The 15,831-nt window shown below is 44.8% G+C and overlaps 1 protein-coding gene across 1 annotated transcript in view; it reads left to right on the top strand.

Annotated features, from left to right (window-relative positions):
- The window catches only part of C4H12orf29 (chromosome 4 C12orf29 homolog), a 60,484-nt gene that overhangs the window by 38,903 nt on the left and 5,750 nt on the right, over positions 1-15,831 (top strand). The window contains exon 6 of the mRNA XM_029601667.1: positions 4,658-4,827. Coding sequence (XP_029457527.1) covers positions 4,658-4,827 — 170 coding nt within the window. The remainder of the gene's footprint in view (positions 1-4,657; positions 4,828-15,831) is intronic.

Genomic DNA, 15,831 nt, shown 5'->3' with positions numbered 1-15,831 from the left:
CCGCGTGTAAATGGGCTTACGCGCACCGGGCCTATTTTCAAAAGGTCTGGCGATGCTCGTAAGTCCCGGGGCTTTACTAAGGGGGCAGGGCGGGGCGGGGTCAGAGGCAGTTGGCCAGCATGCACAACTTACTTCAGCCCCAGGGCTGAAGTAAGTTTTAAAACAAGAAAAAGAAAAAGGTAGGGGGGGAAAGGGCGGAGGAGGTAGGGGAAAAGAAAGGAAGGTGGGGTAGGGGGTAGGGAACGGGGGAAGGCAGTGCAGCTTGGCTCGGCACACGCAAGGTGCACAATGTGCACCCCCTTGTGCACGCCGACTCCCGATTTTATATTTTGAGCTCGCAAGTTATAAAATCGGGCATGCATGTGTGCGCGCCGGGTAGTGCGCGCACCTTTTAAAATCTACCCCTTAATGTATTCAACTTAATTCTAGCAATAGTTCGCCCGATGGAAGACAAGAATTTTTTATCCTTATCTGTCAATGAGGTTTTCACAAATCTTCTTAACGCAATGAATGTCAAATACTATTAATGCTGTTCCAGTAGCGCCTGAAAACAGCTGCTGCAAAGACAACTATGTTGACAATGTTTCGCCAATGCTGCGTCAGGGCGATATAATCTTAAATGTCTTTGATAGCAGTCTAGCTGACTCTGCTTTTCCATTCCTTAGCTCCATAGAGGAGACCATTAAGGAGCTGCTTCGATCCTTAGGCTGTACCATCATCCGGCTTAGCTCCTGAAAAAGTATAACCCCTGGAAGCTCCCCACTGACATGGAGTCCAGATTGCAAGCTGTCATAGGAGGGATCCTTTGGAGGCCTTGCCCCTCCTCAGAAGGAAAGTAAAACAAGGCTCTAATCTAATTCTCCTCTCCTGGTACCCATTCCTCTATATATGTGAGCAGGACTCACTTGTGTATGTAGAGGGCTCAGATGAATGTCTTACTAACCTACCCCAGAAACATCTCTGTGCACCAGCACTTGATGCACTTTGTCATTAAGTAGTGCAGCTCTGAATATCAACATGGTGTCTGCATTGCTTTTCATAAGTGTGATGTTGCTTGTCCTTGCAGTCATCGGCATAGCTGCACCTAACGCAGCACCAGACACTGGTTCAGCGTCAGCATTGCTGCCTATGCTCATCGCACAGCGAGAACAGACATTGATTCAGCCAGTGCTCACGTTGGTGCTCTGCGATGGCATCAGCTGTGCCAGTCATCCATTATATATTTCACCTGTGCCAATTCCATCAGTACCCGGTGGCCTACAGCACACAAAGTCACTGTCTTGTACTCAGTGGTGCCCATGGCAGACAGTGGCATTTGGCACTGGGGACACTTGGTGGCCCCCGGCAGCGCTTAACATTGATGTTGCTTGGTGGCACCTGGCACTGCACGATGTTCAGTGGTGTTAGTCTGCGTCAACTGTGTTTTATGGTGTTTGGCACTGGATGGTGCATGACAAGAAACATAAAAATTTGCCATACTGGGTCAGACCAAGGGTCCATCAAACCCAGCATCCTGTTTCCAACAGTGGCCAATCCAGGCTACAAGTACCTGACAAGTACCCAACAACTAAATATATCCCATGCTACTGATGCTAGTAATAGCAGTGGCTATTTTCTAAGTCATCTTGATTAATAGCAGTTAATGGACTTCTCCTCCAAGAACTTATCCAAATCTTTTTTAAACCCAGCTACACTATCTGCACTAAACACATCCCCTGGCAACAAATTCCAGAGTTTAATTGTGCGTTGAGTGAAAAAGAATTTTCTCCGATTAGTTTTAAAGCTGCTCTATCTCCTTTTTAAAGGTTAGTGCCAGCAGCCTGGTTCCACCCTGGTTAAGGTGGAGCCCATCCCTTCAGAAAAGACTCCCCCCTTCCCCAAAAGATTCCCCAGTTCCTTACAAAACTGAATCCCTCTTCCTTTCATCATCTCATTCACGCATTGAGATTCCGGAGCTCTGCCTGCCTTTGGGGACCTGCGTGAGGAACAGCAAACATTTCAGAGAATGCTAACCTGGAGGTTCTGGATTTCAGCTTTCTCCCTAGAGCCTAAATTGGGCTTCTAGAACCTCTCTCTCACATTTTCTTAAGTCATTGGTGCTCATATGTACCACAACAGCTGGCTCCTCCCTGGCACTGTCAGATCCTAGCTAGGTTATGAGTGAGGTCTGTCACTTTCACAGCAGGTAGGTATGTTCCCAGGTGATCCTCACGCCCACCAGTCACCCAGCCATCTACAGTTTTTATAATCAAATCACCAACTATGATGGCCAACCTAACCCTTCCCTCCCGGGCAGTAGACCTGGGAGACACATCCTCTGTGCGAGAGGACAATGTACCACCTGGAGAGCAGGTCCTTGCTACAAGATCCTTTCCTGCTGCACCATGTTGATGCTCTATGATCACGAGACCTTCCTCCAGTCTGAAGTTGGGACTTGGCTACTATGTCCCTGAAGGTCTCTTCTATATACCTCTTTATCTGCCTCAGCTCTTCCAGGTCTGCCACACTTGTCTCCAGAGATGGGACTCGTTCTCTGAGAGACAGGAGCTCTTTGCATCAGATGCACATGTAAATTTTCTCAGCAGTGTGTAAAAAATCATAATGTGACACTGGATGCAAAAGACTGGGAGGCCCCCCTTTTGCTGCTGGACTGCTGCCTTCATCTCAAATTTGTTCAGTTCCTAGTTAAGGTTTAGGTTGCTATGGGAGTAGGAATGGGTATAATTAGGGTCCTTTAAATGTATTAGTGTATTCACTATATATCTGGTACTAGCCTACAAGGGAATGATCAAACTCTCAATAAGGTTTGGGGAATTCGTGAAGTGAATTTAAAAGGCAGATTTTTTTTTTTGTATGTGACAGTGACACCTGCCTATAAATTAAAGGATGAGCTAGGGATGGTTGGGAAATACAAACACACTAACTTCTGTTTATTAGCTGCCTTACTGACTATTTAACAAGCACACTAAATAATATACCCCACTAGTTTACTTCTCCCCAGTACTTTTTAAAAAATTTCCCAAGCAGAACTTACTGATTCCTTTCAGCTACCAGCAAGGTGATCCCTTCCTCTCAGTGCTCCCTGCCAATGCAGAATGGCATCCAGCACTGCTGGGCTCCATAGCATTTGATAGTGCCTCATGTTTGTGATGTGTGATGTCCCAGTATAGATTCCCACAAGTGGTTTGGCATTTGGATGTGTATGGGCATCCAAATGCCAAACCACTGCTGAAGCCCATATTCAGGCTCTCTATCTAGGAGACTGCCCTGCCAGAGCATGCTGGCAGGCAAGAGGGGAGGCTATGTCATCCAGCGCACCAGAGATGATGATTAATTTGCGACCATGGAGACTAATGCAGTTGCTAGGAGTGTGGGGAGGATGAGCTCCTTTTCTGCAACTCTAACCCCCCCCCCCCCCCCTCCCCCCGGGATTGCACTTTCCATCAGGTACCCTGTGCAGGATTGGGGAAGGGGTTGGCAATCTGTCTTTGATCTTTTGCTGTCTGGGCCTCCATAGATGCCTGGTGGGCAGACTAAATCTCATGGAACTTCTGCCTGGATAAGAACTTGGCCAAGTCCCTTTTTAGAGGCCTAGCCTGACTACACAGGGACCCTGTAAACTGCTGGCAATAGACAAAGGCAAAAAACACGAAGGCTGAGAGAGAGAATAAAACTCATGAGCTGTTGGGCACATTTGGTAACTTGCACAGAGGGGCAGTTACTACCTTAAGAAGCTTGGGCAGACTGGATGAACCATTTGGTCCTTTTCTGCTGTATGTTTCTATATATGTGAAACTAGATATGTTCTCAGAGAACAGCATTTGTTGCAAGGTGCTGAGAGCAGAGTCTGGGTGTTGGTCTGGAACTGAGCATTAGGCAATGGTGAATTTTATTGTGCCATACTAGTTGGGAAACAGTTTTAGTCAGCTAGAGGAGGGCAGGCTAGGTGTGTTAATCTGTTTTAATGCAGCTAGATTGCTTTAACAATTGTCCTTTAAAAGTGATTACAGTCTTATGCCTGATGAAACAGTCATTCAGTATTTCTCTCAGGACAGCAGGATGTAGTCTTCACATGTGGGTGATGTCACTGGATGGAGCCCTATCACAGAAAACTTTTCTGTCAAAGTTTCTAGAACTTTTGACTGGCACACTGAGCATGCCCAGGATGCCATAATCCCTGTAGCCACAGGGGTCTCCCTTCAGTCTCTTTTTTTTCTGCGCTGCAGTTGATTAAGTGTTTGAAATTCAGCCCTGTTTTCTCCAGGTGTACAAGCTGGATGGAATTTGGCAGGGAACAATTAAACTTGACTTTAGTAACTAGGTCCCCAGTGACAGATCATTTTACAGTTTATTACAGCTTCACTAACTGTTCTAGATTTTGTTCCTGCAAGATTTTGGTGAAGTTTGACTCCCTTCTCACTATGTAATGTATATTTTAATTATTTTTAAGAATATTATTTTTAAGGAACTGCTGTACTTAATCTTTCTGCAAGAGTTTATATTTACTTTTGGGATAAGTGAGAAACGACAATGCAGTTTTACACAGTGAAAATAGTTTTAAAAATTGTATGACAGCTAAGTGCTCAAATCTTATTTTGAGGGAAAATGTTGAATAATTTCAGTCATAATGGAGGTTATTTTTTTAAATTATTTTTAGGACTAGGAAGCAAAAAGCATCCTATTCATCTTCTTGTAACACACGGAGCATTCCAAATAAAGAACCAGCCTTCCCTGAGGCACGATGATCTAATTTTGTGGTTTGAAAGCAGCCAGCAGGGTAAAGTTGAAGGAATAGTATGGCACTGCACAGATGGATTTTTAATTAAGGTAATGCAATGAAAGTGTGGCAGGGTAGTCCATATTAAAAAGGAAGTGTTTAACCTATGGAACATCTGGCATAGAAAGGAGTTTTTGATAGGTGCAGAATAGCTATGCTTTTGGAGCAAAAGTTATGTGCAACAATGTAATATTATCATACAAACTAAGGCCTACATTTATCAAAAAGCAAATGTTGCTTACCTGTAACAGGTGTTCTCACAGGACAGCAGGATGTTAGTCCTCACATATGGGTGACATCACAGGATGGAGCCCTGTACGGAAAACTTTTCTGTCAAAGTTTCTATAAAGCTTTGACTGACACTGGCACACTGAGTGCACTGAGCATGCTTAGCCTGCAATTATCCTTGTGACCACAGGTGTCTCCCTCAGTCTCATCTTATAGCAAAAAGCGCAAGCAAAACTAAATAAAAGTAAAAACTTATACAGACCCAACTCCGCGGGGTGGCGGGTGAGTTTCGTGAGGACTAACATCCTGCTGTCCTGTGAGAACACCTGTTACAGGTAAGCAACATTTGCTTTCTCACAGGACAAGCAGGATGGTAGTCCTCACATATGGGTGAGTACCGAGCTGAGGATGCCCGAGAGTGCACCAAATGCACCCAAGACGCACAAAAGGTGCAATGACGGGGGTGGAATTTGGAACGGAGGGCATCCTGAAACCCTTAACGGGTTGGTGGAAGGATGTTGGGTAGTTAAACCGAAAAGAATAGGAGTAGACGGACTGGCCAAACATGGAGCATGCCGGCTAGTCGTATCTAAGCAATAATGGCTGTGAAGGTATGGAGAGAGCTCCAGGTCACAGCCTGATAAATATGTACAAGCAGCACCGGCCGAAGGTAAGCTATGGAGGTTGGGACGGACGGAACAGAGTGTGGTTACACACAGTGTTGTAGTGAAATGCCTGCTTGTTGGTAGGAAAAAGAGATACAGACCGTCAATTAGGAAGAATAGGTCTGTTTGCCCACTGGAATTCATAGCTTGGCTCTTGACACAGAAGGAAAGAGTTAGGTGGAATTCCTATAGAGTGTAGTGCAGTCTAGAATGCAAGTGCACAATTACAATCCAAGGAGTGGAAAAACCCTCTCGCTTTGGTGAGAGAGAGGTGTTGGGAAAGTGGACAGAGTATATTCTGAGTAAGGTGACATGCAATGTCTACCTTAAGAAAGATATGAAGTTGAAAACGTAAAAGCAGTCTGTCACGGAGGAACGCAGGGCCAGGTGAGTATGTAACAAGGTGTGTAACGCACTGACCCTGTTGGTAGAAGTGATGTCTATGAGGGAAAGAGTTCCCCATGGCAGACTGTTAAGTGAGAGGAATGGAAAGGCTTGAACGGAGAATGTATGAGTCTTGTAAGCACGAATTACATGTCCCATTCCGTGACTAGTGAAAACAGAGGTGGCTTGATTAGTGGATAATCCGTGGTAAGCTGACTCAGAAGGGGTTGACCGTTAAACGGGTATCCCCACTCCCAAGTGGTATGCCAATTGGAACCGAGGTATACCCATGTGAAGGATGTCTGGGGAGCAGAATCCAAGGGAGTAAGAAAAAAGAGTGGTGTAGAAAAAAGAAAAAGGGTAAAACCCTTTTGTAAGCGTCATATGGTAAATCATGCCATTTTGAATGGTAGGATTTGGGTGTGGAAGGGTTTTGTGATGCTATCAGTACCTGAGAACATCAGTGAGTCTATGATATGAGACTGATTTGTGAGAAGGCGAATTGGTTACTGGTGTGATAGACTGAGAAGTATGGGAAGCATACTGGTCTCGGCAAAGACGTGGGTCTGAGGAACAGTGAACCCTGTCCCGTTTCAGCATTAGAAGAGTGCTGGCTATGAGAGGCAGCGGAAGAGACACATATAATAAGGCCTTGATGGAACAAAGGTGCCTATGGGAACACATTGGAAACGTGTAGGGAGGAGAATCCGTGCACCGTATGGTTCGACGCGGACGCAGAGGGCAAGTTAGGTTGACCTCGGCGCTAGAAGATTTTTCTCGCTACACATGTAGTCAGAGACCATTCAAGAGGATGGAAACCTATATGAAGGAGGTCTGTTAGTGCATTCAGTAAGTCTGTCAGATAAGTGTCCCGAGGATGCATGGAGCGAGCAAGGGCAAAGGGTAGAGCTACGGAGCTTCCTAGCAGAGCAGCTAAGAAGTTATGCGTGCTTGTGTGTTGGAAAAGCACATTGTCCCTATGCTGTCTGTCTGTATGCACAAACATTTGTTGCAGAGGCAGTATTGGAAGGCATAAGGGCATAACTCATGGCTACAAGCTCCAGGAAGTTCATGTGAAACTGTGCCTTGAGCAGAATAGACGCATATTGGGTTGAGAAGATGTTAGGTCAAACTTTACAACACTGAGTAAATGCGAGCATTAGCAGGAGCAGACTAGGTTTTGGTTCTAGATCTGCAATATGGATGAGGGACGAAAGCGGTTGAACAGCTTAGACCCACTGATAATAAAATTTCACTGAACCTAACCCATAGCAATTTTGGATCAGTGAGGAAAGTGCATAGTGAAAAAACCCCATGGCCCGACAATGAAAGAAGTGAGGGGCTGAAGTTATGGAATATGCGCGCAGGGACATATAGGAATCTGTTAGAATGTCTGCGCAGTTGCTGGACAGGAAGGTCATTGTGACAGTGGTGTCCAGAAGTTTTTTATAAGGGATTTATGGCAGTGACAGCAATCCCAGGTAGTAGATTTATAGTGAGTCATGAAGAAGTTAGAGCTCCTTGCTTGGATTGACTGTGGTTATGCAGCTGTCCATGCAAGGAAAAGCGTGAATGATGTTGTACTCCGTAGAGAAACAGCAGTCACAGATAGTGATTTAATGAAATATCCCAGTTGCCAGAGCTGGTGCAACCGGCAGAGCTTGGGATTGTAATATTGTTGACTCACCATGAAGCACATAGAAAGATTAGAGGCAACCTACTTACTGCGATATAGAAGCATTTTACCTGTGCCTTCTGAAGAAAGTTGGTATTTCTGAGGTCCAGGATGGGCGGAGAATATCTACTTTCTGTTGAAAGAAAGAATAGTGAAATTAAAACTCCCCAACCTCCCCCCCCCCCCTGCGCCTTGTAGCGTCCAGGGGAGTGTACCGTGAATCTTGGTACAGAGTGGGGTGGCCGCTCTGACATTTGGCAAGTTGAGAGACCCGGAGGTGTCCATCTGGCGAGGCTGATGTAACCTGGATATTATTTAACCTCCCAAGGGAGCGTGAGTGGTAAAGTCTTACCCGCATTTCTGTGTGCTGAACAAGAAAACGTCAGGACCTGTCGCCAGGTTTCGAGGTGGACTTGCACTTGAGGCAATATTTGCTGGATCTCGTGTTTAGCAGATCAGCAAATCCATCTGGAACTTCGGTCCTGAATTAGGAACCAGAAGCCAGAGTATTAATCAGTACAGGGTCCCGTTGCTGACAACGGGAGAATGTACTGATGCAATCCCAAATAAATGGTAGAGAGGTTCTCTTGGTATGGTGTCTGACATGGCTGGCAATAGCGATATGTGACACTAATATGGTTCTTGGAAGACAGGCGACCTAGAACCTTTCGAACCATGTGGCCCGAATTAGAGAACAGATCTCAATGGGAATGCTGCTGAAGCGGGATTAGACTACTTACCATCCGACGTGGATCGCCAAAGGACGAGCCGGTGAAGATTGATGGCTCCATGGATTTCAGGAGTCATAGAGGGGTAGCCTGTCGGACGTAACGTCATTTCTATGTTTCTATGTTTCTATGTTTCTATGTCCGTCTCAACTCTGAAACCTGGTATGGTAGCGTAGGTATAGAGGAGACAGGCTGAGCGTGGCTGGCGCTACAACAGTAATTTGTGGAGGGCCACAATCCCGCACCGATGTTGGTGGGGCACGCCGCGGGTACAGGGGAACCATTATGACTCGTGAACCCGGCCCTTGTTGCAGCGGCTCGATGTGTTGTGACGCCAGTCCAGAATTCTCCGGAACTCGTTCCGGTGTTTCTGGAGCACCAAGGACTGCCAGCACAGTGCTCAGCTTGGGCATTCTCCAGCACCGAGAAGGATAGCACAGATGTGCTGGATGGCGTCGGTGGCAGACGGTCACCGTGCCAGTGACAATGAGTGCCACGGTGCTTGGCCCGGTCTTTCCCCAGCGCTGAGGTGGATGCCCTCGCTGTCTTGGATGGTGAATGTTGACGGACTATCAGCATGCCTGCACTGCTCCTGGCACTATGTAGTGTCGTAGGCTAATACAGGGATTTAATAAGAACCCAAAGCATGGAGCACTGTGTTTAGGTGAGGGCATTACATGGAGGTGCTATATTGGTATTGATAGTATCGATGGCGGCTGAAGCGGCCTCGGCATCGTCAAAATATATATATGAAAAACGTCGATGACCTGGGCAAAGCAAGGTTAACAGTGACAAAAGCACTGATGGCATCTGCGTAGGTATCTATGGAAACTGTGGGATCGAGAATCGAAAAACATTGTTTGCATCGGAAAAAATGATGCTGGCATCAACTGAGTCAATGACCGCATCGATAGGAACGTCGAAGACATCGATGGAAATGACGTGGGCAATAAGGGCATCGATGTATGGAGGCGGGCGCCGACGGCATCGGTAGCATGGCCACGGGCGTCGACGGTATCGATGGGATTGACTTGGGCATCGATGGAATAGACATCGGCATTGATGCCATTGACCCGGGCATCGATGGAATCGACGATGGCATCAATGAAACCCAGGGAAAAATCAGTGCCATGGATGAAAAACATGGATGGCACTGATAGAATCGATGCAGGGAATGATGGCATCAATGTACCTCGGGGGAGGGGTACCGATGGTGTCGAAGAATGCAGGACGGTCTGGAAGTGGGTACCGACGGTAGCGATGGGGGCATCGACTGTGTGAGGGTACAGAGGAAATCGAAGGACCTGGATTTGACAGAGGCCCTGGCGGCAACGGAAACCGTGGAAGTCCCTGTCCCACTAGCGCTAATAACCAGGCAGAGTGTCACAGAGGGACACTCGCAGGCTATATGTGGCTAACTATGAAAACATAGGGAGAAGGAAGGCCGCAGTCGGTTGGCAGGCCAGGGAGATGACAGGAATCGACCGGAAAACAGGGCATAGTACTCACCGAGCGTCGAATAAATGTACGCTAAGGGAGACCCATGCAGGGAAAAAGTGTTTGTGAAGTAAAAGTTTGTGTTTCCTTGAGGAAAAAGTGTTAGAACTTCTCACAGAGCTCCTAACTGCTATGCTTACTGCAGAGTGGAAAAAAGAAGACTGAGAGAGACACCTGGGGTCACAGGGATAATTGCAGGCTGAGCATGCTGAGTGCACTCAGTGTGCCAGTGTTAGTCAAAGCTTTATAGAAACTTTGACAGAAAAGTTTTCCATACAGGGCTTCATCCTGTGATGTCACCCATATGTGAGGACTAGCATTCTGCTTGTCCTGTGAGAATGCAATAAATATCGCATGTGATAGGAAAAGGGGTGTATTTTATGGTAATAGCCTGTTTATTGCAAAGTGCACTATCTTAGCGCTTCGCATAGGTGTGATAACGTTTTCGCACTTTATGGTAAGTACCACAATTGTTGCAATTCCTACCTACAACCACTTGGGGGGGGGGGGAGAGATACAGAGAGAGACTAGCTATAAGGCCCTTATAGTTCTTAGGTATTAATACCTCTATATGAGGCCCACCTAGTAACTCGAAGTAAGGTTGAAGTAGTAATGTAGGGGTTAGGGGCCCCTTTGACTTGCAGAGTGAGACGTCTGAACAGAACAGTACACTCTGGTGAAGATTTGATGACCCTCGGTGTGAAGAAACTCACACAAAGATGAGATTTGTACAGTCTTCTCTCAACCTAGCTTGATGTTTCCCAGGTAGAAAGTCCATCAAGCTAGGTTGAGAGAAGATTGTACAAATCTCATCTTTGTGTGTGTTTCCTCATTCCGAAGGTCATCAAATCTTCACCAGAGTGAACTGTTCTGTTCGTACGTCTCACTCTGCATGTCAAAGGCGCAAATTGCGAAGCCAGCCCACTTGGCAGAAATCCCACCCCAAACTCCTCCCTTTTTCCAGATTAGCATCGCACCATGTGTTTTGGCATTTTCGCATGCGCTAAAGATGTTTTTTTGCATGCGAAAATACCATAAAGCAATTTGATAAATGACCCCCTAAGTTTTTAAGGAATTGGGTACAAGATGCAGTTATGTGCATTCAGATATGGAGGTCAATGCAGAGTTCTAGATAAACTTACCTGGCCTACTTTGGCTAGAATATTCAGCAGGAAATGTAATTGGTTAAGTCCAACTGAATAAATCCAGGTAGGTTTATCCAAAAAACTTTGGATCCATTCTCCATCACAACCAGACCAGGTTGAGTTTAAGCCCCCCCTGCCTCTGAAATGGATTCACACAGTCTTACCCAGCTAAAACGTATCCATTTGGTGAGGTGGAATATTAAACATTTGAAGTTTGTATATCTAAGTCCTAAACTTAACCAGAGAAACCCTTTCATTATTGACCTCCATAGAAGATTCCAAAATCCGATCAGGTATGGACAGCGCCAAATTATCCAATAAGCACAGTAAGTATGTGTCTAGGGCGCTCCTCACTCCCTTAGGTTGACTGGTATATAACCTACAAAGTAAGCAACATGGGTGGGGGGCACTCAAAAGTCTTAGTGCCCAAGGGCTCCAGAGAGTCTTAATCTGCCACTGGGTATGGGTGAAATGGAAATCTAAAACAAGCCAGTTTCTGGTTCCATTTACAAAATAGGCCAGAAAAGACTCATTAAAAATGGACATAAGGGGTTACCCCTAATTGATTACAAGAGAAAGCAATATGTGACCTTTGTACATTTTTCTGATATTTAACCAGGTGGTAAAGTCAAATGATAAAAAATTAGTGTTTTCATTTATTTTGCATTGATAAGCAGGCTGAATTAGCCATGATGTCATGGGTGACGACATCTGGCAACACAATGGACTAGTTTCTCCTAGCTAGTACATCTTTTAGCTCTACTGAGCATGTGTGGGAATTCCCAAGTGGAGCTTCCTCAGTCATTTTTTTTGTTCGAGCAGAGTATGAATGTGTATTCAGTCTCTATTTTTATCATAATTTTTCAATATTTTCCTTTTTATTCAGTTTTCCTCCTCTTTTTCATTTGCCTCTGCAGCACCCACAACAGCACTGTTCAATGTCACATACAAAAAAAAGAAATGAGAGAGGCATCTTGCCTCCTCAAGATGTGTGGCAAGAAGCAGCCTACAGTGAATGGTTTTAAAAACCACATTTGTGGTAAGGTGTTGTCCCTCACAGATGGGCATAATTTATGCTATCAGTGCCTGGGTCTGGATCACAACCAAGCAGACTTATGCTGGTTGGATGTACCTGTGAACTCAGCGTTCCAGTGCATATAAAATAAAGGAACTGGGTAAGTGTCTTAGAAGTTGCAGTCTGTCCTTCTCCTGCAGAGCAGCATTTTCTGCCTTGCTGGGAAAAGAGTTGAACAGGAACTCCTTAAAACATCCTCTTTGATGAAGCAGGCTGAAACCTCAGGGTCAAGTAATGCTGACTGTCCTTCATTGAAAAAGAAGAGGCATCATTCCATGGGGCCATCAGAGCAGCCAGCACTGAATAAGCATAAATCTTCCAAACATGGTTCATCTGCACTGTTGGAGCACTTGACGCACCAACCTACACGTCGCACTGGCACCATTGCCCATCTATGCTGCTGTCACAGGGTGCATTGGTCCCAAATATGGTGCATCAGCACAGCCAATGAATGGTCCATTGATGCATGGGCATACAATGCCGGCATGTCTTCAATGCAAGCAATTCTAATGCTATCGACATACTCCTAAGGGCATTAACCTTTTCGACACATTTGAAGTAGTATCAGTAAATGCAATCGAAGCATGCATCTTCAAAGACTTTGAAACGCCTGGCACCATCAAAATGCAAATTTCCTACACCAAAGCCAAAAGTGTTTATTTCATTAGTGCATCATTCTACACATCAAGCCTTGGACCATGGGCATCATGCAGAAATTTACACTTGTTGGCCATGATCAGGTGCAGAGGGAGATATGCTGCTTCTATCTCTTCCCATCACTAGAGCTCTTACTCCAACAAGTCCGATAACAGAAGGTTTGTGTTTAGAAATGCCCCAATATGTTTTGTGGTGCCACTTATCACCAACAGGCCTCCTATTCAAGAACAGGAGACCATACTTGTCTCCGAGGAAGATGTACCACCCACACTAGGTCAGAGGACATGTCAGTCACTCGACCAAATAACCCTCTTAGGGTTAATACATCATCAGAACATACCTCTCCTTCAGAAGACTTTAGTTTTTAGAAAAATTGGGAAATTTTTCAGAATAAATATATGCAAGGATAAAGAGCCATGGACGAAGGTCTTTGGACTCCAAGTTCTAGATGCTCCATAAAAATCAGTGGCTCTCCCAATTCATAACATTCTGAATCAGCTATAGATGAGAATGTGGGAAAAACCCTACAGCAAAGAAATTGGATCTCAAATAGAGTACAGAAACCACCGGGGTTTGGTCTAGTCCAATTACTTCATTCAGTTGTCATAGAATCTGCCCTAAAAGAGGCAACAAAAACCTTTTTTTTTTGTGTGAATATTTTTTATTAACAGTATAATCAAATATAACAAACAAACATTTCCAAACCATTGGCTATTACAACTGTGGTGCAATAGAGCAGGTCCAAAATAATTGTACATAATGTCATCTATCATTGTCTTATTCCACCCGCTGGTTATCAGGTCATATTAAAATTTAACTGGTGTTGTTGTAAAGCCCTTATATACTGTTTCCTTTATAGGATTAGATTAATAAACAAGATTCTTTCTTCAACAGCCAATCATCCTCTAATCCTCTTATAACCCCAGCCTGTTAGTCCCCCCCCCCCTTTTTTTTCCTCCTCCTTCCCCCCCCCCACCCCACATCCACCCCAAAGACCTTGGTAGCAGAATCATACTTAGCTACTCAGGAGGATATCACAAAGTATGTATTTCCATAATTTATAGTCCAGAGAGTTCCAGAAAATGCAATAACATTAACATTATGGGATTAAGTGAAACCTGCCCAAATGCTCAAGTATGGCAGTCTAGGCCGAAGCTACTGGGGGAGAAAAGCGGCTGCCTCATCAGGGAGTAAAGTCATTTAAGTTGCTCACAGAAGCTTTGTCCCATTATAATCAAGTGATAGATTTCTGCCGTGCAGTCCAGAGTTCCATATGAATTAACTGCTGACATTTTTGCTCCCACACTTTCTCAAAAGAAGGAGTTGGTGTAGTCCATTGCGCTGGAACAGTGGCTTTGGCAATAAGAAGGATTTTATCCAGGAGATGGACCTGGTTTTCTTCCAGTGCTATGTCTGCATCGTGGATTGTGCCAAGGAGCCATATTATAGGATCCAATAGAAGGACTGTTCCCCAGAGTTGTACAATCAGATTTTGGAAATACTCCCAAAATTTTTGCAATGCAGGGCAGGACCAAAAACCGTGGGTGCAGCGGGTATACAATTTATCCGTGATGATCCCCCATATAATAGGCCTGGCTTTGTGAGTAATAAATACGGTGAAAAAAATTGTATAGTTTATCTCTGAGTCACATTTTCTACTGTAAATGGGATATGCTTGAAACAAGACCTGAGGTCACTCTGCGAAATCTCCTGTGGAAGCATCTTGTTCCATTTCATGGTCACTGAATGTAACACGGGAAGTAAGTTGAGGGCCTTCAGTGCAGCATAATATTGCGAGCATATTTTATGCTTGCCATCCGCGCCTGTCAGTAAGTTTTTCAGCCCATGATATTGGGAAAAGGTGGGGTTTACTCTTTGCTCTTCAAGTATAAAATGTCTCAATTGTAAACAACCATAAAAGTCCATGGAAGGAAGTGAGTAATGCTCTCGAAGCTCTTGGAAGCTGAAAATCTGTATGGGGTTGGTATCAAACTTTAATAATTGGAATAGGAATTTCAGTCGAAGCCCATACCAGTTTTGAAAGAGTATTTGTGTCATGCCTGGTTGAAACCTAGGGCACCCTCGGATAGGCATACATGCTGTAGACCCCGACATCACCTTAAATTTGCAAATATTTTTCCAAAACATTCGAAAGGGCCGAATGACCGCACTTTTGGTTATGTGTGTGGGGAGGAGTGCGCCACTAAGATGCAACACAGCCCCAGGAGCAAATGGTGCTATCCAACTTTTATAGTGACCCACAGGGGAGTGGATCTCCGTGTCATATATCCAGTCACGCACATGTTGCAAAAGACTCGCATGATTATAGCTTTCTAGGTCAGGACAGTTAAGACCTTCCTCTTGTTTAGGTTGCATGAGAGTCTTTAAGGGTATGCAAGCCCGTTTACCATTCCATAAGTATTTAATAAGTTCCTGGTGAATGTCCTTAATATCTTTTCTTTTTCAACCAAATGGGTAACATGTGAAAAAGATATAACCATCTGGAAATTTTCATCATTTTCAGCAATAATATCCTACCAGATATAGAGAGGGGTAGACCCTGCCAAGAGTGAAGGTTTTTAAGCAGTTTGTTTCAATGGGCTTATGTTGAGTTCATATAGTTGGTGGGGTTTAGCTGGAATAAAAATCCCCAGGTACTTGAGCGATGACCAGACCCATCTCAAGGGAAACTGACCCAGCCAAGTAGACTGCAATGTACTGAGGACATCTAGGGCCTCCAACTTTTTCACATTTATCTTTAACCCTGCAAACCGTCCAAAAGTATTTTGAATATGGAGCACATGATGTAAAGAAGAAACAGGATTGGTTAGAAATAACAGCATGTCGTCTGCAAAGGCAGCCACTTTAAAATTACCCTGTTTGTATAACAGCCCTTGAATTTTGGGGGACTCAGCTAATTTCCTTAACAGTGGATGTAGGGATAGAATATACAAAATGGGAGACAAAGGGCAGCCCTGGCAGACCCCCTTTGAATGGTGA

Source organism: Rhinatrema bivittatum, chromosome 4 (assembly GCF_901001135.1).
Source record: "Rhinatrema bivittatum chromosome 4, aRhiBiv1.1, whole genome shotgun sequence".
In the NCBI taxonomy this organism is placed as follows: Eukaryota; Metazoa; Chordata; class Amphibia; order Gymnophiona; family Rhinatrematidae; genus Rhinatrema; species Rhinatrema bivittatum.
Note: the sequence above shows the minus strand (reverse complement) of the source record. Positions and strands in the feature narration are given on the sequence as shown.